The following is a 16785-nucleotide window of genomic DNA, read 5'->3' as shown; positions in this document are numbered from 1 at the left end:
TCAAAGTAGCTGATATTATAAGGAACAACCAGTGAAAATTTAAGATTGATCGGTTAATCGGTTCCTGAGATATCGTGATCGCCGCGGATGAACTTTTCAACAAAATACAACTCCGAGATAATCGAGTTTTACTGTCGGTGCAGCGAGTCAACGGTCTAGCGTATCAAATACTACGTACCGCCTACAAGTGGTGAATGGGTAGCGGTCTATGAATAGCTGTAACTTAAGTTGTAGTATTCCGATCTTAATGAAATTTTGAGAAAATTAGTTTCAGAATATCTAATTTACAAAAATTCGATTTTTTTCATCCTAACAAAAATGTGTAACCCCTTAAGTGAAAATTGATTAAAAACAAAACATAAACACCGGTTTAACCACTCTAACTTCTCTAAACATATTCTGCAAGAGTATATGAACAATATTAGCTCGTTGATAATGCCTGTTCTGCGTTATTAATTGAGTAATAGGAGTTATTCTTAGCACCTACTATATATATAGTAGGTTGGGCAATAAGGGGTTAATATTTTTTCCATGCATCAAATACTTTCTGAGCTATCAGCGATTGAACAATGTTCAATTTTTCTAACTTCAAAAGTTGAAGTAAATATTATATTCAGCCATAACAAAAATACCTGTCAAATACTTTTAGCTAAAGAATGCAAGAAAAAATTTGGAATGAACTGAAATTTTATTTGTAAATCTGACGTTGATTGGCCCGTACGGTGCATAAAAGTTATCATCGATGTCTAAACTATTTTTCGTGAATGAAAGGGTAAATTTATTTTTCGTCAATAAAAGATAAAAAAGTTGTATTTCTATATTACATCGGATCTTTTTGGATCGATGTTTGACAACATCGATTTTATTTCAAAGTGCTCACCCCTATTGTGTACTAGAAAAAAAAAGATGGGTGGGTAATGTCAGAGACATAACCGGAGTGAAGTAGAATACACTTTAGACTGGTTATACAAATGCTACAATTTTGACTATCTTCTGATAGGTTGTATTAAAAGCAGTTATTTTGTTATTTCTCATGGAAACACCGAAATATCGATACACATACATCGAAATCTAAAATATTCGAACACATTTATCTATATGGTAATCCTAAAAAGAGCATTTAATGAATGTTATTGTAAATTCAATCATTACACGAAACTGTCAACAAATCACACAAATGATAACTTTTTATTTCGTGCCATTCTACAACATGCCGACGATATTGTTCACAAGGGGCTCACTTACCATCCAACGTTCTTGGCAAGCCACTTTCTGATGCTTGTAATAACAAAACTTCAATTCGATTCTTTGTTGATAAATGATGACCCTGAAAAGGGCCTTTTGTTTGGGCAGTATTCGGAATTTAGTTGGAGCTAGTGGTTTTGTGCCACCTGAGACGGCATGACGGTGAACTTTTCTGACAGCTACAAACGGACGGCCGCTTTTTCTTGTGTTCTTTAACAATGTTTGGAAACATTAAGATCGACGTATATGATACGAATATACAAACAAACTAAAATTGAGCAGCAGCAGGCTAAGTTTTTATACCTGACTACAGCACAATGTAAGCTCGTCGTGTTGTCCTCAATATGTGTTCTTCGTAGCTCCTCCCCTTCGTTGGTCGGTACACAAGCAAATTGTGTTGAACGCGTCGGAGTGCCTCATTGCTACCGAACAGAAACTGTCGCCCTGCGAGAAATTCACAGCTATCAGCAATCGAGCGGGCCTAAATTGTGACCCAAAATAAACCACAAACCAACAAGTTCTTTTCAGGACCAGCCAATTACATTCCAGTAAGATATAAATGAAATTTTCGTTTTCCATTGCCTTACAACCTCCCTCCTCCTTTCCACTCGGCTTGAATTACTATCAATCTTGATGATGCTGTGCGGCGGGGGCACAGGCAGTTTCCATTATAGTGGAAAATTTAGGTTTTAGGCGCGTTTTTCCCAAAAGTTTTTTAGCTGTGCTGTTTTCAAGGAAGTTGTAGTTGAATTCAAAATAAAATAGTTTACTTCTATTGCCAGAGGTGGACCTTCCAACGAAAACTAGTCTGGCTCGCTTGGAATCGAATTGTACGGACCAACCACTGATTTCACAAAATCCGTTATTTTCAGTAATTGTACATTTTACAGAATTAGTCACAACTTTTTCCAATCAGCGCAAAAATCGAAGGTTTTCATTCAGTACAACAGCAGATTTTCACGTTTAAAAGAACATGTAGCATTCTGGCCGAAAATTTTGAAACGGAGCACCTTTATCGAAACGTTAGAAAACGTTCGATTTTTGTAAATTGAATCATTACACTAAACTGTCTACAAATCACAAATAACTTTTGATTTTGTGCCATTCTACGTGAAAGCGACGGTATTGTTCACAAGTGGCTCACTTGCCATCCAACGCTCTTGACAAGCCCCTTTCTGATGCTTGTAATAACAAAACTTCAATTTCATTCTTTGTCGCTAAATTGATGGCCCTGAAAAGGGCCTTTTGTTTGGGCAGTGTTCGAAATTTACTTGGAGCTGGTGTATATGGTAACAGTTTTGGTGCCATCTGAGACGGCGTGCTTTGCCAACTCTTCTGACAGCAGCAAACGGCGGTTTGAATTTCGCAGGAGATACTGCAAACGAACTGCTGCATGCTGATGGTGCAAACGAACTGAGCGTGAGCAACAGCATGCTGAGTTTTTATACCTGACTACAGCACAATGTAAGCTCGTCCTTTTTTGTGTTGTCCTCAATATGTGTTCTTCGTAGCTCCACCCCTTCGTTTGTCGACCACATATTTTTGATAAAGAACAAAATTTAAATTGTGTTTCCAATACGGAGGTTATCAAACACTCAGGGTAAAGAGAGTAATGTAATACGGCACCTTGGTAAAATGCTTGAGAATTGAAACCTTTTTTGAGTGCGCCTAGTAAAAATTTTTTCCACTTCACTCCATTTTGTTTCTGACCATATTTGCAATTTGCGTACTGAAATAAATCATAATTTAGGGTTTAACGCAAATTGCTCTCCAGAGAGAAATAGTCCATGAAACAGAAAATGCAAACTTATTCTTTGAAATGATTTTGGTGGCCCTGAAAAGGGACTTTTTTATAATGATACAAGTGAGTTCTACCTTTTCAACTTCCAAATCCATACAAAGTGCGTCCCTGCCGCTTCAGAGTATAGACGACATTCATTGCGGTTTTGCGCTTGGCGTGTTCAGTGTAGGTCACGGCATCTCGGATGACATTTTCCTGCACACCATCAGCATTCGTAGATTAAATCGGAGATGCATTTTACACCACCACGACGAGCCAGACGCCGAATGGCGGATTTGGTGATTCCCTGGATTTTATCACGAAGAACCTTGCGATGACGCTTGGTACCCGAGCAACCGTAACGTCCATAATATCCTCATACTCATGGGGTTGTATATGGGTGTTTGAAATGGGTTCAACCCACGAAAACACCATCGTCATGGTCCGGTAGATCCCATGAAAAAAACATACGTTGGTATATTTATGGGTTATTGAGACCATTTAATGGTGTTTTAATGGTTGTGAAAGTGGGCACGGACCATGTTCATGGTCTTTTCAAGGGCTTGTGTGGTGTTTGAACCCATGAGTATTTGCTCGGGTACGGGAACGCAAACATGATACCGCTCATTGTACCGTCCGGACGAGCATGTTGCTCGTGTGGTAAGCGAGCACCCACTGATACAAAACAAGCTCGCGTGACCTGTATATATAACATTCCCGTATGTAATGAAACGCTTACATGCTCCTTTTTGACGGCTCTGCGTGAGATATGCTTGCAAATTGCGCAGTTTCCTCGCTGTTTTCGAAGCATTTTATAAAAATCCTTGTTTTGGTTTATTTATAGTAGTCGCACTAATTCCGAAATTTCATACGAAATACGTGCACGAATTTCCGATCAGATAGTGCAAAAATATTGCGATTTCGATCAGTAGAACGGAAGATATTCGCATTTCAAACCTGCGAAAATTTCTCAACTGAAATTTTTGAAACGGGACCCCATATTGAAACGTTAGAAGTATTCTACTTCAAAATGTTATATGTGCGAAACTTATCCATATATATATATATATATATATATATATATATATATATATATATATATATATATATATATATATATATATATATATATATATATATATATATATATATATATATATATATATATATATATATATATATATACATATATATATATATATATACATATATATATATATATATACATATATATATATATATATATATATATATATATATATATATATATATATATATATATATATATATATATATATATATATATATATATATATATATATATATATATATATATATATATATATATATATATATATATATATATGTATATATATTTCGATAACAATCAACTAAAAACTAAATAAATTAAAACAATTCCTATATTTTACCACAGAGAACAGACGTCCATCTTCAGCATTCAACTTGTGTAAAATCTCTAACGGTTTCGAAGGTAGTTGGGATATCCAAACCAGGTGCGCTACTGTCGTCATGTTTTTTTTGTGGCTGAGTTCGACAGAATTGACAGCGGTTATTCCTCTACCCAGTCAAACTAGTCCGAACCCGGTTCGGACTTTCAGCATGAATTCCAGCTCAAAGGCATCAACCGATAGAGTCGGAATCGGTTGTTTTGTTTGAGCAAGATTCCATACTGAATCCATTCAGGATTTCGAACCGGTTCCGGAATGGATTTGACGGATAGTTGGCAGAGGTGGGAAAATACCGGTTGAGTACCGGTACGGTAAACCAAATTTTCACAAGTGTTTGTGTTTCTTTTACATTGTGTGCGGTCTTATCGCTGGTTGTGTTTATACGGGACACGAAAACCAAACCGAGTTTCGTTTACACAGCACCGCGGTTTGGTTTTGATTTACGTTTACCGGTGCACGAGTATGGGAAGGAAACACGAGAATAACGAAAGCAATCTTTGGTTGTGTTGCGGTTGCGTATTCGGGTTGATGTTTATCGGCTGTGCTAGTGCTGCTAGTATTTTTATTAAGAATACTAAACAAATTTCTTTTGGGTATAATATAAGGTATTTTTTTCGGTAATTGAAAAAATGTCTTCAGACTTATTTCTGTTCAAATAAATTATGTTCGTGGTCATGAATGGCGTTCCTTAACTCAATATTGCGACATTTTCATAATGATTTATCATCAGGAAGTTTGCAATATGGGTACGTTTGGTATGGGAAACTGCCCAAAAATCGAAAGTAACAGATCAAAATTTAAGATGACGGTATATTCAAGATATTCTGTCATCTAGAATCACGCCACATGGACATTTTAAATGTAAGAAATATGTCAAAAGATCGCAAATTGATGCCTGCCGTCATTTAAAATCTGAAATGACGAGCTATGTTCAATATTGTGTTATTTTCACGACGATTTAGCATTTAAAAGCATGCATATTTAAATAGGCATATATTTTCAAGGAAACGAAACATGAATTGCGTCGTAAATTAGAAATTCAAAATGGCGGCCTATTCATGATGATTTAACAACTAGCATGGTTACATTGTAGACCAATATCCACATTAATGATTGAAGGTCGTTTTACATGTTCTGTTGTAATGAGACAGACAACTTCGTAATTGGATACAATGCGAACAAATTTTTTTTTATTCAAATTATTGCGCAACATTTTTTAAAAATTTAATTGTTCTGCACTAGATTTACATACACATATCGACTGGTATCGCCGGAAATATTTATTCCTTAAAGAAACTTAGTTTTTAATGGCGGTCTATAAAATGAAAGTGTTTTTGCTATTCGTTAGTTGGTTGCTGTTCTCAATGAATTAAGTTTTTTGTAATTGAATAATTTAGTGGTAGTTTTCTCTAAACTCGAATGTTCGCGACCAAACCTTCTAGATGTTTCAAAACGATGTACAGTAACAGCAAAAATAACAGAAATACGTATTACCAGCACTCAGTAAATAAGAGCCTAATCGTGAGTTTCCCCCCACTTGCGTCTGAGTTACTTACCATATGTGAATAACACACACATACACGCAATTGCCTCTGTGCAAGGATAGATGTATCAATACGATGCGCCGTAGCAGTAATAATAAGGATATATGTATACAAAATGCTCGAGATTGTTCGAGAATCGCCTAACCAGCGCAACCAGACGTGGATTAGATCTCATTGATTCGACTATTGGCGATATAAATACAGGCCACTTTGAATACATTGAGTGTTAATGTGAAGTTTCATGTGATTCAAGTCATGTTTAATTGATTTAATTAATTTTATTGATCTCATTAATTTAATTGATTTTATTGTTTTTGTTATTTTATTGACATCGCTGATTTCATTGTTTTCTTTAACTTCATTTAAACATTTTGACATTAACGTCAATTTGTATGCTCTAGACAACTTTGCCAAATCAAACATATCTACATTTCATGGTTCAGCATTGAAACAAACATCAATTGTTGAACTTTTAACAACTGCTCAGAACCAGCCATTTTGATATTACCCCATTGACTCTCGACAACTAATTGAACTCAATTCAATTGTCTATTCGGCAGCACTGCAGACGAATTTACTGCTTCTTCTTTCAACCGAACCACCGTGTACAGAAAAAACCAGACTCGGTTTTCTAAATCCAAACCGAAACCGCTGCTGAGAATACATCAACACAAGCTGAAATACGTACACACATGTAAACGGTGCTGAGTGGCTCGGTTTGGTTTTATAAACTGAGTCTCGGTGGAGGTTTTTTTTTCGTTTACCGTGTGAACGAAATCCAAACCGAATACGATGTGCATCACTCGTGTACACGTGTTGAGATACCAGTGTATGTACGTGCCGGTTGGTTTTCTTACCCACCTCTGATCGATTCCACATCGTTATTACCAGTAGCTCTCAAGCGAGCGATTAGCTGGTCCCGGTTATTGATTTGCTGCAATGCATTGTCAAGCTGATTTTGAATCTCTTCACTAACGGCCAATTGTGCGTGTAGTTCTGCCAATTGTACGGCAGCTTCCTGCAGCTGTGCTTGCAGGGTTTCATTTTCAGTTATTAACAAATCTCTATTGCCGTCGTATCTAGCCATACTAAAATCCTATTCACTGTTTTAAGGTTTTATTCTAAAACTACTCTTTTATTTTTAAACACTTCACTATTTATTAAGGCTATTTTTAAATCACTTAATTAATTAATTAATTTACTCACCGCAATCAAATCCGGTGCTCTTCGGTTTTCCTCCGTCGGTTTTCCGGTTGAGTTGCGTAAATCCGGTGCGCTTCGGTTTTCCTCCGTCGGCTTTCCGGTTGGTACGTAGGTCACCCACTATGTCCAGTTCGCGGGGTTTTTCACAAATCTACGATGTCTTCTCGCAGATGATTTCCCGGGAAAACTCCGGTTCGTGAACGCTAAGTGGGATCCTACCGGCTCTGCGCCAGTTAAATAATCGTTTATGGGTTTCGAGTTTTTTAAAAAAAAACTATGACTGCGCCGTTTGAAGTCCTTCTCTAGACTAACTTATATTTTATTCTTCTGATTTAGATTCCCTACTCGATCGACATATTTGCTGAGTCTTCAATTAATCCTATATGATGATTAGTGTGGCGGGCAAGACGGTGGTTATGTTTATTATACGATAGCGATATGCTTTGGCAGCAATTATGTGCACTGCAACATTGGTGGCGATGATGGTTTAGTTAAGGGATTTATTATGCTCGGTGGGTATTTTATTATGGCTGAAACTGACTGGACTTGACTGATTGGTTGTAACTTATATATATATATATATATATATATATATATATATATATATATATATATATATTATTATATATGTATATATATATATATATATATATATATATATATATATATATATATATATATATATATATATATATATATATATATATATATATATATATATATATATATATATATATATATATATATATATATATATATATATATATATATATATATATATATATATCTGGCAACAAGGTTAGTCAATTCGGTTGGTTGTTTTTATTTCTCTGTGCTAATATTGTGTTTTATCGTTTTTTTCGGATTTATTCGTTGTGGATTATTTCATATCCGACGTATTTTTCATCACTGCATCGGTGTGGCTTGGAGTACAACGTTGTTTGTTAAATTACATCGACAAATCGCCAAAAACTGCACCGCATTCGCTCTGCGTTGAGATCGTACGGAAAAAAGCAATGGAGCCTTTTTGTTGTGCTTGTACTCGCAGTATTGACGAGGCAGATGAAATAGTTTGCAATGGCTTTTGTAAATCATCTTTCCACCTCAAATGTGCTCACCAGTCAGCGGAAATTCGTGACGCTGTATCTGGATGTTCACAATTGTTTTGGATGTGCAAAGCTTGTACAAAAATGATGGCAAATGCTTGTTTTCGTCAAGTTATTGTATCGACGAACAACGCAATGCAGTCAATGGTTGAAGAGCAAAACAAGGTGCTGGACGAACTGAGGAATGAAGTTACACTCAACACCACGAAAATCAATACAATACTTCAGCGAACGCCCTTTCCCACCACACCACGTAGAACACAACTAAACCCAAATTCACGCAAGAGACCACGGCTATTAATCCCGGATGAACCACCGCACCGCGATAACATTTTTGAAGGTACTAAAGATATTGAACCGGACGACGCTATACCATTGGTGGCAGCTAAAAAGGATAAACAGTTTTGGCTGTACTTATCTGGTTTCGATCCTCAGGCAACAGTGCATCAAATCGAAAAGCTGATCAGGAACAACTTGAAATTAGACACAGCTGTGAACCTTGTTAAACTTGTACCTAAAGGCAGAACACTTGATGAACTTTCATTCGTATCGTTCAAAGCTGGTATTGATTTGCAGCTGAAAGATTTATCTCTATCCAAATCAACATGGCAGAAGGGAATTGTTTTCCGACCATTTGATTTCCAGCCCTCGTCGAACACACGTAATATTTTTCGCTTCTTGCCAACACCAGCAGACACTAAATCACAATAAGCCACTCTTCGCACGTTCCTACTGTCACACAGAAAGTTCTACTGATGCTCAAGAATTACCAGCGGATTTAACCTGCATCCGCACACCTCCGTCTGCACATCAGTTTTCTGCTACCAACTCCAACAGACGTGGTCCGAATCGTGAAAAAAGTTACCGTCCAATCTCGCTTTATTATCAGAACACTCGTGGAATCCGGACGAAGACAAATTTATTACTATTAAATATTTCTCAGTGCGACTATGACGTTATTGCCTTTACTGAAACTTGGCTGAATAACGACGTTTCAAACTCTGAGCTAGCTCTGAACTATACTATTTACCGTTGTGATAGAAACCCCCAAACCAGCCAGCACAGACGAGGAGGGGGGGGGGGGTCCTGATAGCAGTAAAAAACGGCCTTCAGAGCTCTGCTATTTGTATTGCTGACTGTGATCAATTGGAGCAAATTATCGTTCGCATCTCATCACCAAACTTTGATATGATAGTGTGCTGTATATATCTGCCGCCCAACAGTGAGCCCCTGTTGTACGAGCAACATGCAAGATGTGTGAAAAAATTAATTGATCTTGCGGGTGATCGTGGTGTGGTTTTGACTGTTGGGAATTATAATCTCCCTCAATTACGTTGGATGTCGGATGAAAATTTGAACTGTATGATACCGGTAAATGCTTCATCTGAACAGGAAATATCCTTGGTTGAGTCGGTTTTGGCAAACGGCATGTCTCAGATAAACAATCTCGAAAACGTAAACGCGAGACTTCTTGACTTAGCGTTCATTAGTGACACTGATTGTGTTGAATTGTGTGAGCCACCGTTACCATTGCTAAAGATCGACCAACATCACCGGCCTTTTATCTTGCTATTCGAGCTTGACGTTATTAAGCAAAACGCTCCTGGTATTGTTGTTGATTCCCTTGGCTTTGATTTTACCCGCTGTGATTTCGAGAGGCTCAACACATTGTTCGCCGAAGTTCATTGGGAGGAATTTCTTGTTGGTTGCAGTGTTAATGAAACTGTGACAAATATGTATGACAAAATGTATGCTATATTTCGTGATGTTGTTCCTGTGAAGCGACCTCGTCGTCCGCGTGGTAAAAAGCAGCCTTGGTGGAATAACGAGCTACAGAATCTACGGAACCGTCTTCGCAAGGTTAGGAAGCGATACTTTCGCTGGAGAGATGATCGGCCAAAGCTGAGCTGCATGCCATTGAGAGCGAATATAACTCTTTGCTTGCGCATTGCTTTCGTTGCTATATTCATCGCACGGAGGAGAACCTGAAGCAGGACCCAAATTCATTTTGGTCATTTGTAAGAAGCCGTAAGCAGTCGTCCGGAATCCCACAACGTGTTAGTTACAACGCAATTACAGCCGAGTCCCCGATTGAATCGGCAAATCTATTCTCATCCTTTTTTCAAAGTGTGCAAAGTAATAACCGACCACCTTTGTCTGAAGCATATTTGAATAGTCTGCCGTTGTTCGATTTGAATATGTCGCTATTCAATTTCTCGCCGCGTGATGTGGAGCTGAAGTTGCAGTCTATTGATAGTTCTAAGGGTGCTGGTCCGGATGGCTTACCGCCTATCTTCTTCAAGAGCTGTGCTGTAACGTTGGCTGTTCCTGCGAGTATAATTTTCAACAGGTCATTGTCCGAAGGAATTTTCCCGAGTGTCTGGAAGACAGCATCTATTACACCGATCCACAAGGCAGGTAGCATCCACGATGTTGAAAATTATCGAGCCATTTCAATTTTGAGCTGCTTACCGAAAATTTTTGAAAGCCTCGTTCATGATTTGCTGTACCCGAAGATTCACCACATCATTTCCGAGTGGCAGCATGGATTTGTGAAAAAACGTTCGACGAGTACTAATCTTATGGCGTACGTTTTGTCACTTAGTAGCGCGCTTGGAAAACGTCAGCAGGTTGATGCCGTTTACGTTGATTTTGCAAAAGTGTTCGATAGGGTGCCTCATTTGTTAATCGTGGCCAAATTTGAGCGCATGGGACTTCCTGAGTGGTTGACACGGTGGATAATGTCATACCTCACCGAGCGTAGTGCATTTGTGCGCATAGATGAAACGAGATCATCTCCGTTTGTGATAGAGTCGGGTGTGCCTCAGGGTAGTCATTTGGGCCCGCTACTGTTTATTTTATTCGTAAACGATTTGTGCTCCGCTATACAGTCTCCTAAGTATATGTTTGCTGATGATCTGAAATTTTTCCGTGTAATTGCGTCGGCAGTCGATTGCTGTGCTATTCAAGCTGAATTGGTGTACTCATAACGGGATGGAAGTAAATGTGCAAAAGTGCAATGTGATATCGTTCTGTCGAAACAGGCACGTCCTGACATTTGATTATAGAATGGCAGAAAGCAGTATCAACCGAGTTAATACGATAAAGGACCTAGGCATTCTCATCGATAACAAACTAAATTTCGCGCAGCACATTGCAATGACTACAGCCAAGGCCTATGCCGTGCTGGGGTTCATTAAACGAAACACGCAGCAATTCAGCGATATTTATTGCCTAAAAACGCTATTTTGTGCACTCGTGCGTAGCATCCTGGAGTACGGCGTGCTTGTGTGGGCACCCTATCATGCTGTTCAAATTAATCGCATCGAACGAATTCAGCGTCACTTTGTTCGTTACGCTCTGCGGTTACTACCTTGGACTGATCCTATTCGTCTACCGCCCTATGAACATCGATGCAATCTTCTACGTTTGCCAACTCTTGCAAGTCGGAGGATAATGCTGCAACGGCTCTTCGTGTTCGATCTTCTGGAAAACAATATAGATAGCCCGGAGTTGCTGAGCCAGCTCCGATTCAACGTACCACCTAGACCCACCAGACGAACTGATTTCTTTCGGTTACCGATGTATCGTACTCTTTTTTCACAAAACAATCCGTTCAATGTATGCTGTCGTAATTTTAATGATGTATAGCTGACAAGTATGATTTTAACATTACTAAGACTACCTTTAAACATAGAATTATTATTAATTAAGGAACTGTCTGTACGAGAAAATCGAAGACCAGTATAAATAAATAAATAATATATATATATATATATATATATATATATATATATATATATATATATATATATATATATATATATATATATATATATATATATATATATATATACATATATATATATATATATATATATATATATATATATATATATATATATATATATATATATATATATATATATATATATATATATATATATATATATATATATATATATATATATATATATATATATATATATATATATATATATATATATATATATATATATATATATATATATTTGTCTTCAGGTAAAGTGTTTGAAATAAGTTTCTCTACTACTTTGCTGAAGTAAGTATTTGTCTATCTGAATTATTGAAGAAAATAGATTTCATGACTCACTATTAGGGGGATTAATCATCAATCCGATAAGACAGAAAGAAGGGGAGTTCTATTCCAAGAAACTTTCCCAAAGATAATACATTGCTAAAGTCAACAGTTTTGACGCAATCTTAAAAAACCCCTTTTTGCTCTTTGGGACCACTGTGTCCCGGCTGAAAGGTTGAAATTCCGTATAACCTTTTTGAATGAGAAAACTGAAAACGTTGTTTTTTTAAATGGTAATGTTGCATCCCTAAAATATAATTCTGCTTCCAAGCATACCATCATATCCAATACGTTACCTTTTTGTTTTTTTTTTCAGGCTGTTGGATCAGATAGAAATATCTCCGAAGTTGTTCTTGATCATCGAGCAAACTTTCTTTATTCTTTAGTTAGGATGTATCACGGTAATTTCAACGTTATATATGAGCATACCATCGCAGATTGTAATCAAACTAAATTTTCGGATAAAGTGTACAACATAATGGAAAGCTACTTGCCACTATTGCAGTATAATGGAAACATTTTCCAAAATGTGTCCAGTTTGAAAATACCTAAAGTAAGTATACATTCCACTTTTAATAAAAGTCAGCGGTAGATAACTTGATTTGCGTTTGAAATAACAGCTTTTTTGGTTCAGTGTATACCCAGTTGATACAAGTGTTTTTTTCTACTGCTTGAAATTTGATTGATTTTTTTGAGTTAAACCACCGCTAGTTCCACAGTTTGATTTCCATTCAGTGAATGGAAACAGTTTTCATATCAAGCTTAGTTTACTTTGCAATACATCTGCAAGTTGTGCAAGCCAGGATCTCACAGCCCCTCACGCTACTGTCATCAACACGCCACTCAAAGAAAATGACAAAAAGCTAATGCGCAGCGGACACCTGTTCTGGTGCTTCAGGATGTAACCCGTCAGGGTAACAATTTAGCACTGGGTGGAAATATACCTATTTGTGCGTACTCTCTCCGTAGAGTGTATTGTTATTGCAACATAACTCACCGCTGTTCATTATGCTCGTGCATGTTTTTGATGTAAATTTCGTTTAAATAATAGTTCATGAACGTTGTTTTTAGTCCAGATAGGTGCAGTAATTTTTGTTGTACACTTGTAGATAAATAACATAGGGATTAGTTAGGTCACCGTTCTCCTTTTGCTGTTCAATTGGTTTCTGGACTGCAAGGGCGATGACCGAGGCGGTCTGTCGATTTTGTTTTGGTCTGGTGGAAGGCGGCCATCGGAGTGATAAGTTAGATAGTAATGAACCACGGCAACGAGAAGACGTCGTCGATAATTTTTGCGATAGTTTACCGCCACAAGAACAGTAGTGAAGTGCGCGTGTGAGACGGAAACAAAACCCGTCAGAAAGTGCCGGCCCGTGGCTCGGGTACTCGTTGGTTTTGTGGTGCTGGATCGCCGTCGGGGGAAGCTAATTACCAAGGAGTTTTCGCTTCCCCGGCTAACCGTGAAGGATTCAGACGCACCAAACTGCCCTCGCTGTAAGGATAAGCCGAAGGAGCCTTGCTCTCCTTCCCAGTCAATAGCCAAGGAGGGCGAAGCAGGGTGGACAGCGGCTCCCCCTGGGAAGAACACTGAGGTGTCTTCCGGGATTCTTTGCGGGGAGCAAAGAATCCGGTGATTCATCACCACCGTCGCTAGGTAGGTTCCAACAAATGAGCCTTGCTCACCTCCCTAGCTAATAGACAAGGACCGCTGTCGGAGCAGCCAGCTGTGATACCAGACCGGCCGTTGTTGTCTCGGCCGTACGGAGAAACTCGCCCGTCAGTTCGTCAGCAGTTACCAACGAAGCAGTGTAGTGCGCAGTGAAGGGGATCGGTGGATTTAACAGTAAAGTTAAATTTATATTTGTTTGTTTACCTTTTTGTTTAGATACGAAAATCCGAAATTCCAGTAGAAGCATCTAGGCCGCCCTGAAAAGAAGAGTTCGCCGGGGAATCAGAACCCGAGTAGTGGGCAAACCGCTACTTACATTTGGTGCACAGCGCAAAACACATTGAAAAAAATATTTTCCAAATTTTGGAAAATATTTTATTCTTCCGGATTGTGGATGCTTCTACTAAAATTAAGGATTTTCGTAGAACAGTGGTGAGGTTTCTTCCGTAATATTTTTCCGCGGTCGTATTCATTTTGTTTACATTTTTTTGGTATTTTTTATTTTTCGTAATTTTTTGTCCGAATTTGTGAACTGAGTTGGTTGTGGTTGATCTGCCGGACGAGTTGTTTAAAGGTTGTTGTCATTCAGTTAGTCGCGGTGGCTAATTGCCTTGTTCTCTCAATCCGATTCGAGACATTTTGGTGCAATTCGTTTACCTGAAATTTTAAGGGAATCGTTAGCAAGTGAAAAATCGGAAATAATAACGAATCAGTATTTACATGCGTTGTATCTTGGTGATTTCATCCAATATAGCACGAGTTATTACAGCGTTGGAGAAATTTAACCAACCGTGTGTGTTCATGCGAATCGATCATTTGCATTTCGATGAGCTGGATTTAGGCTTGCTAGCTCGAGGCATTGTTATCTCTCCTGATTCGGATCTTTCGGGTGTCCAGCGGCAGCGGCGTCTTCGGGGAATTTTGTCGCATCAGCGGTCGACTCGGAAGGAATTGGTCCGTACTTTTCGGGGTGACGTGGATGAAGAAAAGAAGATCTGCCTTGGTAAACTACTAACAATCAAGGAAGATCTCCAGTACCGGTGTTCAAACAAGGAGATTTGCCGAACACGGTTGCTTCATTTGGGGTCTCGGCTCCAGGTTATCCGAAGTTATGCGGCAGGGGAGGTCAACCAATAAATTTCAGGGTTGTTAGAGGATGTTCTTGCAGTTTAGGACAGTCATTTCAGTGACGAACAGGCAGCACTTCCTCTCGACAACCAACAGGGGGTGGATGGAGAAATTTTGGGAGATTTGTTGAGTACAGACGTACCTGCAATTCTACAGGGATCCATTCCTTCCGATAACCAAGGATCTTTTTCTAAACAGCTCGTAGGAGACGACCTGTTGCGTATCTTGTGCGAGATGAGGGACTAGATTCGATAATTGCGACAGCAATCCGATGATAATAAAGCCCTAGCGTCTCAGGGGTCTGATGCTTTTTCAAAAGCTACTGAAACGCTAATGGGTGGGATTGCTTCACTGACAACAATTTCTTCAGTTTTGAGTAAGACGGCTCAAGAAGTTGTCTCACATCGTGAATCCGTCAGTGAACTTCTGGCACTAGTACATCAGAAGGAAAGTGCTCCCGAGATGGATCTGCAGACCGATGTGGAAGATTTGTGTTTGTGGCGCCCAGTCCCGATCAATTTGTGTTGAAGGGAGGATTCTCGGATCAACAAAATTTTGTGTCCATTACTTCCAATCGAGAAACCGAAAGAAAATACCGGATACTCTTCGATATCCAAGAACGCGGGAAACGGATCGATGGCAGCCCCAAAGAATTACTCGCGAAACCCGCAACGCGTCGCTGATTGGAAAATTCGGAAGTATGCTGGAACTGATGAAGGAACAGGACTAAATGAATTTTTGGACACCGTAGCGAGTTACGCTGTGTGTGAACAAATGTGCGAAGACGAACTTTTCAATTCTGCGATGCATTTGTTCACTGACAATGCTTTGAACTGGTATCAGGCTAAGCGTGCCGGCAGATGGGCAACGAATCTTTCCAGGAATATTTCCTGGAAATAGAGAAAATATTTCGTGCTATGACGGTTCCAATGGCACCGAGCGAAAAACTCGACGTGCTCAAGCGGAACCTGAAAGCCGACTATAAAGAAATGCTAATTCTCAGGCCAGTGAACACGCTCTCGGAATTAATGAGTTTTGGTAAATCAATCGACGCCTCCAAGACGCCAATTTATCAGAAAGTTTTTGGTTCTTCTCGGGAAGTTGCTGCTTATTCTGATAGTCCACCACAAAACAAACAAAAACAAATCAGCAAAACCAGAAGGGAGGTGGACAGAATAACGGCAACGCAAAATCCAAAACGTTTTGGAACAAGAATGCCAAACCGGCAGGTCTTGATTCAAGCAAGCCTCCTGACAACCAGAAAAAGAAACAGCAAGGGAATCAGAACGGCAAGAATCTCGAGGGAAACAGAATCAGAAACAAGTCGAACCACCGCAGAAACCTCTAATCTGTCTGGAGTATTTGGTGGAAAAGCATCGTCCTTCCGGGCTCAGCGTCTGCTACAATTGTGGAGACAAAGGACATGAATATGAGGATTGCTGAAAACCAAAGCGGGTCTTCTGCATCGTGTGTGGGTTTAAAGGATTTGATGTTTCTCATTGCCTTTACTGCCTAAAAACGAGA

At 38.8% G+C, this 16785-nt stretch overlaps 2 protein-coding genes across 10 annotated transcripts in view; one reads left to right on the top strand and one right to left on the bottom strand.

Annotated features, from left to right (window-relative positions):
- The window catches only part of LOC131680048 (cell surface glycoprotein 1-like), a 38413-nt gene extending 31288 nt beyond the window's left edge, over nt 1-7125 (bottom strand). Inside the window, exon 1 of the mRNA XM_058960778.1 lies at nt 6900-7125. Coding sequence (XP_058816761.1) covers nt 6900-7125 — 226 coding nt within the window. The remainder of the gene's footprint in view (nt 1-6899) is intronic.
- A 5655-nt stretch (nt 7126-12780) lies between these two features.
- LOC131682876 (uncharacterized) overlaps nt 12781-16785 on the top strand; it is a 564793-nt gene continuing 560788 nt past the window's right edge. For all 9 annotated transcript variants that reach the window (XM_058964672.1, XM_058964663.1, XM_058964670.1 and 6 more), the window contains exon 1: nt 12781-13017. In XM_058964672.1, the coding sequence (XP_058820655.1) occupies nt 12856-13017 (162 nt within the window). In that variant the 5' untranslated portion in view covers nt 12781-12855. The remainder of the gene's footprint in view (nt 13018-16785) is intronic.

The sequence above is a fragment of the Topomyia yanbarensis genome, chromosome 2, assembly GCF_030247195.1.
Source record: "Topomyia yanbarensis strain Yona2022 chromosome 2, ASM3024719v1, whole genome shotgun sequence".
NCBI lineage: Eukaryota > Metazoa > Arthropoda > Insecta > Diptera > Culicidae > Topomyia > Topomyia yanbarensis.
Note: the sequence above shows the minus strand (reverse complement) of the source record. Positions and strands in the feature narration are given on the sequence as shown.